The sequence below is a fragment of the Mya arenaria genome, chromosome 1 (genome assembly GCF_026914265.1).
Source record: "Mya arenaria isolate MELC-2E11 chromosome 1, ASM2691426v1".
Classification (NCBI taxonomy): domain Eukaryota; kingdom Metazoa; phylum Mollusca; class Bivalvia; order Myida; family Myidae; genus Mya; species Mya arenaria.
The window spans coordinates 9,734,175-9,744,310 of NC_069122.1; the positions used below are offsets into that span (position 1 = coordinate 9,734,175).

The 10,136-nt window shown below is 36.5% G+C and overlaps 2 protein-coding genes across 2 annotated transcripts; one reads left to right on the forward strand and one right to left on the reverse strand.

The window, feature by feature from the left end:
- The first annotated feature begins 1,294 nt into the window (after window positions 1-1,294).
- On the forward strand, window positions 1,295-4,483 carry LOC128220713 (kielin/chordin-like protein). The gene is made up of 4 exons (XM_052929246.1): window positions 1,295-1,340; window positions 2,484-2,642; window positions 2,995-3,150; window positions 4,250-4,483. The coding sequence occupies exons 1-4, from the start codon at window positions 1,295-1,297 to the stop codon at window positions 4,438-4,440; spliced, it is 552 nt and encodes a 183-aa protein (XP_052785206.1). The 3' UTR covers window positions 4,441-4,483.
- A 643-nt stretch (window positions 4,484-5,126) lies between these two features.
- Window positions 5,127-10,136, reverse strand: LOC128238245 (uncharacterized). Its single transcript, XM_052953946.1, has 3 exons — window positions 9,925-10,136; window positions 7,619-7,740; window positions 5,127-6,841 (listed from the first exon to the last, which is right to left on the reverse strand). Exons 1-3 carry the CDS (start codon window positions 10,090-10,092, stop codon window positions 5,566-5,568), a joined length of 1,566 nt encoding a protein of 521 aa, XP_052809906.1. The 5' UTR covers window positions 10,093-10,136; the 3' UTR covers window positions 5,127-5,565.

Genomic DNA, 10,136 nt, shown 5'->3' on the forward strand with positions numbered 1-10,136 from the left:
GATGATAGACAGGGCATCATTGATGAGATCAAAGCAGAGTGGGGAAAAGTGAAATACGATTTGCTTAGCTGGAAAGAAGACTTTGATGATTATCAATCTTTAAAACAAGCATCAACTTCCACTAAGTCTCAAAAAGAATCAACATCCCAGATAACACCAACAGAATGGAGTTTGCAGCGCATTTACCAGTTGAGACGATTCTATCCAAGACTGAGTACCATTGCTGACATCATACTGTCAACACCTGTTTCAAACGCATGGCCCGAACGAGGTGCAAGTGCACTGAAAAGAATAAAGTGTCGATTAAGATCAAGCATAAGAATGACATGCTGCAAACGCTGCTGCAGATTTCAATCAATGGCCCTGTGGCTGGAAGTGAGGAAGCAAAGGCTGTCATCCACAAAGCTGTCAAATATTGGCTGAAAGAGAAGTCCAGGAGAAAACTTCCAAAGAAGGCAGATGTTGCGAAACTTAAAATTGTCAAAAAACCACATGATCCGATCATGACAACTGATGCTTCTGTGCAAACTGAAGGTGGAGAACCTATGACCCGAGACGAGATTGCGGATCTGGTTCGGGATGAAGTGCTTGTTTATAGCAAGGCATTTGATCTGCCATGGGCTGATGACTCAGAGCTGGAGGATGACTATTTTGATTAGAAGATGACTATTTTAGATGACTATTTTGATTCAATTTTCCTTTTTTGAATAAAAATATTTATGTTTTTGAACCAAGGATTATTTTTGTTTACTTGTATCAATGGTATTTACACATGTAAAATGATGTTCAAAACAGGAATTTTGCTCTAATGAGAGCTAACCTTGACTGAATTCATAATGCTTAAAATCGTTTTCGGTCGGGGGCCTGCGGCCCCTGGACCCCCGCCTGAATAGGGGCTCTGCCCCTAAACCCCGCTGGGGGAGGTCCCCCAGACCCCCCGCTTACTTTTCTATAACACCCTCCTACTTCAAAACTTATTGAGAGCCCTGTATGTGCCGTAGTTTCCATTGTATAATCTTATGTTATTGGTAGCTATTGGTCAATATGCTCAAGTCATTGTAAAAACATAACAACCATTGGAACAAGCTTGATGAACATAACATATAAACAATATTTTTCTTTAAAATCTTTTAAAAGTTTGCGATTTTTATATGCAAAAGGAAACATACATGTCACTGCTCGGGTTTCGACATTAAACGAATAGCGAAACATAGCACATTTATATAAGTCTGACCTTGTCATGTTTAAAGATAAACCATAAATGTCTGCGACTCCGATCTTATCTTGCGGAGCAATGGAAATGATATGTTTCGCCATATTTGTGTTTTTTTTCTGTTCAGGTAAGGGAATTTAACGCATTTAAATGAAATTACGTTATCCATAGATCTTCTTGCCTTATGCTTGAATATCAATACTAAGCATAACTATTTACATATGATACGTTCTCAGATTCACATAATTTGTTTCCTTACTGTATTGCATTGTTACGATATCTGAATAAAATGGCTGACATTTATTAAACTTATTCATTACGCTAAACACCGAGCATCAAAGCAGTGTTGTGTCGAGAATATATTATCTTCCTTTCTGTTAAGGGCCTTCCTCATTGCAAAAGTTGTTGGGAAAGACCAAATGATAAATTTGTTTCAAGTGCTCATGTTTATCTAATTTTGAGGAACATCCTTTTACTGGAGTAAAATATAAACCCTTTGCAACATTGTTTGGTGTAATAAGAAGTTGAGCAAATTTTACGAATGAATGTTCCATCAAAGTTTTACTCAAAACAAATAATAAAACATATAAAACGGTGATTTGCAGAATCAAATTCTTTGCGAGTTGTCACTATGTAAACAGCAGTGTTTACAGCAGAACAGTAGTACAAGCTGGGTGTCCAGAGATAAAATGTAAATGCAGCAGATACTGCCTTAAAACTGTACTTTTTTTACTTTACAGACCACAAAAATGTGTGAAAATAAATCATATAGTCAATAATCGTTGATGTGGTCTCTTTATAGACGGTGACATATTGCAAGCTCAACAGCGAATGATCTGCGCACACTTATAAGTCACTTGGCAAGCGATCGTCAACCAGTCGCCGACAAGACACTGTTCAGTCACCACCTCATTTTAATCAATAACCGTACTTTGCAACAAACGAGTCAACATTTTTGTCTTTACGAAACCAATTGCTGCAACTTGGTGATTAATCTCTTGTCGACCAGTGAAACGTCAAAAAGTCTAATCGGCCGCAGCTATTTTGTTTTATAACGATTGCATTCTGCGAACGATTTCAAATCGCATAACAAAATATTTCAGAAGTCTCTGAAACCACACATATGTCGCATCGCGGTCGCACGGTTGATATTACATGAGCTTTAACCGTTAGGGTACGGCATGGTAAAATAACGTTTAAGAAAACCCGAATGTTTAGTAGGATATATTGCACCTGTTGAAATTCAGTAATTAAAAGGTTTTGCATACAGGTGTCAAAACACAGCCACCGCTTGCTACAGGGTGTCAATACCATGGACGTAATTACCACGTGAGTGACGTCTGGGTAGACATGAACGGGTGCAACATCTGTGAGTGTAACCAGTATGGAGCCCAGTGCTATGGGACACAATTTGGGTGTCAATTGAACAGTGAGTGGAAGTAGTTATAAATCCCCATGGTAAATACTGTCATTCCTTTTCCTGCGACAATTGTAATGATCAGACAGTTGAACATTATAAACAAATTCTTGTCTTCAAATCACTGCCATAATATTGTGGAAACACTTCGATAGCATGTACTTTCAAAACAAAACTAACCGGTAATTTCGTTTAAACGTAAGTAACAAAAAAGTATAAAATTTACTTATATACACTTCTTTCGAAAAAGTATTTCAACGATCAAAGCGAAAACATTTTGTTAATATCATTTGTTTACTTAAGTCATATGACATATAAACTCCTATAACAATAAGAATTTACACGACCGAAATTATTTTCTGAGAAACGAATGCTGCACCATTGAGCCCCGCCTGTCACTACGCAACGAAAAGCTACCTCGTCGGTGACGTATTCACGACTTTGGACGGATGCAACAAGTGTTTGTGTACAGAAAGGGGTCAACAATGTACAGCAAAGCAATGTAATAAAACAGGCTTTGGTAAGTTGGTTTAACGTCATGTGTTAATTAAACAAGGGGTTGTCTATAGAGTATTTAGAAAGAGGTCTATATAGTAAAGCTTAGGTTTACAATTCAAGTGGCTTTTATTATTGCAGTTAAGTGTTTACGCATAGAAAAGGGTTTACACTGTTGTGTCATCCTGTCTACTTGGCTTTGGTAAGGTATTGCTTGAATTGTTGTTTTGAAAGGGGTCAAACGTGTAAATATTACAAATGCAACAACTTTTGTAACGAATGCAAATATTCGTGGACTGGGCGTTAGCAGACTTCAGTATTAAAAAAATAGGTTGGGATAAAAAAAAAAACGCCACACAAATTGTAGAATGTGCCCTACCAAGTATTGGCATACTAATTATATAGGATAACATGGTGTCTGTAAGTAGATACAATGCGAATTATTGTGAAATGTAACGGTATGAAACAGCGACAAAGAAATCTGACGTTGCTCAAAATACAAAACATATCACAAATACCTGTACAAAACTAAGTTTGCGTACCAATCAATCAAGAACATTGGGAGGAATTGTGGCTAGAAATAGATTGACACGAAATAAACATATTGATGATGCCGACATTTCCAGCAGAAGATAAATAAAAAAGATGTTCAAGAAGATTTACTATGTTCAGAGGGCAGACAACCAATCAGGGGTCAACAGTACACATAGAAATACATTCGATCCATGCGGTTTTGATACGGGTACCAAGGTTTCCTTGTACTAAAAAAGCAACAGATAATAATTGGCATCTTTCTTGGTAATTAGTAGCATATTCGTTTCGATTTCCTTGAGATAGTATCATTGGCTTAATGACACAGGTGTCCGCCTTACTTTCAAGAGGTCACGAGAAGAGATAGGGCACCCGTTTGGGTTCAAACGCATGACCTCACGATTGCAAGGCGGATGCCTGTTTCACTTAGCAAATGACACCCTCTGATGAAAATTCAAACGATGATACTGAACATAACCAAGAAAGATGCAAATTATTTGTGTTGGGTCCTGTCCCTCGAATTTAAGATGGGTAATTCATGTCAGTTACTTTTTCACCATCAACTTAAATGTGTAAAAACTAATTTACTTCAGAGCAGCCAAGTAAGACACCGATTTACGGAGAATGTCACTACAACGAGGGCTGGTATCACTACCAAACGCAGTGGCTTGCAACAGACGGGTGTAACACATGCTATTGCCACAGCATCGGCAACTACCAAGGAGGCTACGAGTGTACAAAGAGCAAATGCTCCTGTCATGACAGCTCCGTTCTGACAGGCTGACTGCATGCAATCCTCAAATGACATGTTTTGAAAATATTTATGAATAAACCCATCGACCTTACAAGAAATGTATACCCACCCAAGCCCTCTACCCACCAGTTATTGTTTCCAATTACTCCTCTCAGCTATATAAGAAGTATCATGTGTGGTTATTTGAATTATTAGTTAGTGAAGTGATTATTGGACGCCCGGTGTCTTTGTATAAACCAGGAGGCTAACGCTGTCGGGTGAACGTCAAAAAGGCGTCAGGTTACTACATTGTGTGATCGTCGGGTTATATGTCGATTTTGAAATGTTTAAGACATCTTTCTAAAATTTTGATACAACGTCGTGTATGCGACAACCTTTGTCTGGTCATGTTTTATCCATAATCAGAATGACTTTCAACCAAAATCCGTTTTTTTCGCCAAAATTTGACCCTTATTTGCGATCAATATTCGACAATGCTAGGGGATGTTACAAGCCTAAGGAAATTGTTGTCGAGAAACTGACGACTGGTCGTTCCAAGGGTTTATGGCATGTATTTGGATGGATTATGTATGTGCATATGTTTGAATTGTACTTCGTACAATAAAACAATTTTTGACTATGGATAATGAAATATATCATTTCAGGTCCGAGTTATTTCGAAATAAACAAACAACAAAAATACCAAACTGCAACAATTGTATTGTTAATAATATTAATGCGTCATTTTGTTACCGTTATACATCAGATGCCTTAACAAGATTATAACGTTGACTAACACACTGATAAATTTGCCTTATTTCACTGACCGCTGGTTGAACCTTTTTATCTTTACAATAGTATTTACGTACATCATACTCATTCTCGAAGTTATCAATGTTTGACACAAAAGTAAGAGATAAGAATTGTGCAATGACAATTTTACAGACAAACATTTAAATATCTTACCTCAGACAGTATTAAACATTTAACAACATTTTATGCTTAAAGTTCGGTGCGAGATATTTCCTAATTACAAAAGTGGCCTTCTTTCAAATTAGGCCTTAAACGTTTCGAGTGTTTATTTGCTCTCCTTATGCTATCATAGACGTTCTGATATTTGCATTAAGTATCCTTTGGTTGAGAACCTCATTGTTAGGTCGTTTCTGGCGTCAAGTATTAAACAATGTCTTCGAAAAACCTCCCATGTAAATTGTATGGCACTATTGTCGGTAGGTACGCTTTGTTTACGAGCTCCATAGATTTGGCGTCTAACATAGCAATGTAGGACCTCTGATTCTTCCCATCAATAATTGGAACAAATAAAAACCCATCGTCTTCTTGGACACTGCCTAGTCTTTGTACAAACCATGGCTCTACTGGATAATGCCCTTTTAATATCCAGGATCTATCCTTTGTCGTGTCACCACACATGTTCTTCTTAACTAAAGCGATGTTGCTCAGGCTCATGTTGTCGTGTTTAAGGACAATTCCATATGTATAGCAATACTCTTTGTGTCTGTAGTTTTCATTGATAACTGGCATGTCTAAATTAGCTGAGAAAGGCACGTTGATCGGAGAGTCGAAGTGAGTACGTTCTACTAAACCAGATTCCATATCTATGACGTAACGTTTGAGCAAAGCGTGCGGATCGAACCCGTTCCGTCTAGCAGGATCGAGAAGAATATCTATCTGAAGATTTCCTACAAAATCTGGATTAGGATAGGAAGACACATCAACAACAATGTGGTTGCCGAGTTCAAACGCATTGACGTGGTGCATAGCAAACATGTTTTCTGTCTCCAAAGTTGTGAGCTCTTTTGTTTTTAAGTTAACTATGTAAACTGTAGTAGGCTGATCTCCGTGCCAGTCTAGACTTTCAAAAGGTTCCGCATTCTTCACCATCTTCAAAGTATTTACATAAAACGGACTTGCAAAAAGGACTGCAAAGTTGCTAGTCACGGAAAAGGAGTGCATATACGGTACCGTATCAACGTTCCACTTTGCAATGAGCTCTCGTTGATGTAAAGAGTGAATTCTTACTAAAGAAATTGTACTTTTCACCAAAGGTACTAGGCTAACACTTGACAAAAACGTCAAATGACTTGATGTTCCTTCCTCTGGTAAAGGATGAGCAGACGACAGAAGGTTTAAAAATCCAAATCTTGGAGAAGTTTCCTTGATGTATGGAACCTTCGCCGTTACTGATGACTTTGTTTCTAAGCTCAAAGGATCAATAGTGTACGCCTTCCAAAAGTCATTCAAAACAACATAGTCATATTTAGATTCGTTTCTTTCGAAACGGTAGATGTTCACGTTCATGTTGTCAATTCCTCGTGTCAATGCCTCTATTTTTTCCACTTCGGAAAAATCCGGGGTTACACCTTCAAACATCAGATACGGTGTTATGTCTTTTTCGGCACAGGACTTTTTGTAGAAATCTGACTCGATCATTCTGGAAAAAGGTTAGATTTTGAAGAACGGCAAAATAGCATGCATGTGTTATTCAGTACAATATGAATCAATACTGACGAGTTATTTAGCCGTTAAAGTGACACTCTTATTCAAAATCAATACATACACATGTATAACAAACATGAATTTTGAGTGATAAACATTTAACTACTTAATACAATATGAATCAAGACATAATACTGACGATTTATTTAGCCGTTAAAGTGACACTCTTATTCAAAATCAATACATACACATGTATAACAGACATGACTTTTGAGTGATAAACCTTGAACTACTTAATAAATAGCGCAATTATGGAAATATTAATTACTGATAACAAGACTGTAACCGTGTATTTAATAGCAGAAAGCCCAAAAATATTAATGATTGCTGAATGCTAAAATATTTACTGTGATCTACTATAGCCTCATAAGGTAGAAATACCGCGTTTAATGCACATTTCTTTCAAATTTAATTTGGCATCCTTCATAAGAACCATTGTTGTCAACTTAAATTCACCCTTTTTGGAATATTAAAACAATATTTTTAATTGTGGTAAATCTTATCTGGGAGTAAGAGTGCTTCTTTAAGACGTATAAAAAGGTGTGGTTGTTCGCGTGATAGTGTGTGTGAATATCATTGTTCGTATACTTAGCAAAAGGGCTCAGAAGCATTTAATACATTTAGATGAAAGTATTTCAAATGACAGTATAAATTCGAGGGAATGTATTCATTTGCAGTAATAATAAGTACAATGCTGTCAACATGTCCTTACCGTGTAGAGAAGGAGGCGCTTCCATTGCCGTAAAACTTCCAGCTACTTAGTTTACCGAAGGCGTCAAATGCATGAAGGAAACGTCGAGAACCTAGTTCGTACCTCCCCAAACCGTTTCGAATCTAGACAATAGAAGAATGTGTTGTCAATTACAACCGACCTGATACCAAAACGATTGAAAACCATATAATTATGTTATAATTATATAACAACTAGAGAAGGAAATGTCGAATACCGTCGAATATCATGACGCTGCAAACCGTTACAGATCTAGACAATAAAAGAAAGTACTGGAGATTTCATTGTCATATCAGACGTAAAGCAAACACCAGTTACCGACCTCATAACGTAACCGACCATGACTAGCCAATATAATAAATACATAATTATAATACATGGAGTGTAGGAATGGCCTGTACCCGACTTCATGCCATAACTGATCTAGACAATATGATAATTACATAATTATATTACAAGGCGTAAAGTAAATATTTTACCGTCCTCATGCAGTAACGGAACTAGACAATAAAATAATAACATAATTATATTACACGGAGAGACGGAAATGGCTGTTACCGACCTCATACCGTAACGGATCTAGACAATATAAATTATATAATTATATTACATGGAGTGAAGGAAATGTTTGTTACCGACCCCATACCGTAACGGATTTAGACAATATAAATTATATAATTATATACATGGAGTGAAGGAAATGTTTGTTACCGACCTCATACCGTAACGGATTTAGACAATATAAAATTATATAATTATATTACATGGAGTGAAGGAAATGTTTGTTACCGACCTCATACCGTAACGGATCTAGACAATAAAAAATTATATAATTATATTACATGGAGTGAAGGAAATGTTTGTTACCGACCTCATACCGTAACGGATCTAGACAAGAAAAAACTATATAATTATATTACATGGAGTGAAGGAAATGTTTGTTACCGACCTCATACCGTAACGGATCTAGACAATATAAAATTATATAATTATATAACATGGAGTGAAGGAAATGTTTGTTAACGACCTCATACCGTAACGGATCTAGACAATATAAAATTATATAATTATATTGCATGGAGTGAAGGAAATGTTTGTTAACGACCTCATACCTTAACGGATCTAGACAATATAAAAACTATATAATTATATTACATGGAGTGAAGGAAATGGCTGTTACCGACCTCATACCGTAACGGATCTAGACAATATAAAATTATATAATTATATTACATGGAGTGAAGGAAATGTTTGTTAACGACCTCATACCGTAACGGATTTAGACAATATAAAATTATATAATTATATTACATGGAGTGAAGGAAATGTTTGTTACCGACCTCATACCGTAACGGATCTAGACAATATAAAATTATATAATTATATTACATGGAGTGAAGGAAATGTTTGTTACCGACCTCATACCGTAACGGATCTAGACAATATAAAATTATATAATTATATTACATGGAGCGAAGGAAATGTTTGTTACCGACCTCATACCTTAACGGATCTAGACAATATAAAATTATATAATTATTAATAAAAAAAAACAGACGATCATGCATATGAGCGTTTTTCCTTAGTTTAATTTGAGACTTGTAATGTCACTAATAATTTTCGGTAAATTGTATTGCCATGCCAAACATAATAAAAATCATTGGAATACGTTGTCTGACTTTCTCCGATAGTTTGAGAGCTACTTAACTATCAAAGACGATGTTTCGTTCATTAAAAAATGCATTAGTTAACACTCATTTATTTTAGCTCGGGTGTGAAGTAGCCGCGGGCCAGATACGTTGTGCCGGATACCTAGGTTTAATTTAAAACCCGATAGACGACCATAATAGCAACGAATTTTACAGTGCATGAAAGCGGTATTTTCAGTTATTTTTTATATAGGACGTCCCCCACCTTTGTTACCGAGCACAAATGAAATGAGACGGCATTTCATCTTTTCATGTATTTTAACAGACGATAAAAAAGCTTCCAGTCTGTACCTTTTTATTCAGACGACATGGTTACGGCATGGTTATTATTAAAAAGGATCAGAGCGTGTCTATTCTATTTTGTGGGTTTTCCGTGGAATGAAATATACGGGTACGCGGTTACCCGCGCGTAATTGACGATTGAGTACCATGGCTACCGCGGGTAATTGACAATTAAGTACCTGGGTACTCTCAAGTAATTGACCCTGGTCCAAAATTCTACTCTTCCATGCCCTATTTCATGTTGTATGATAAAATAATAAAATATTAAAATAATAAAATAACGAAAACTTAACTTACCAATGTCCCTTTAAGCCAGTTTGGCAAAGGGTTTTCAAATTCAATTGGGAAATCGGTATACTCCTCGAGGTTAGTCTTGAAGAAGAGTTCAAACCCAGGGTCTTCGTTTCCTCCTAAAACAGAAGAAACAACCGAAAACACGACAAAGACTCGAATAAACGTATCCATCTCTAACACGGTTGCGCTATAGTGCTTTACTACGATATGCGCAG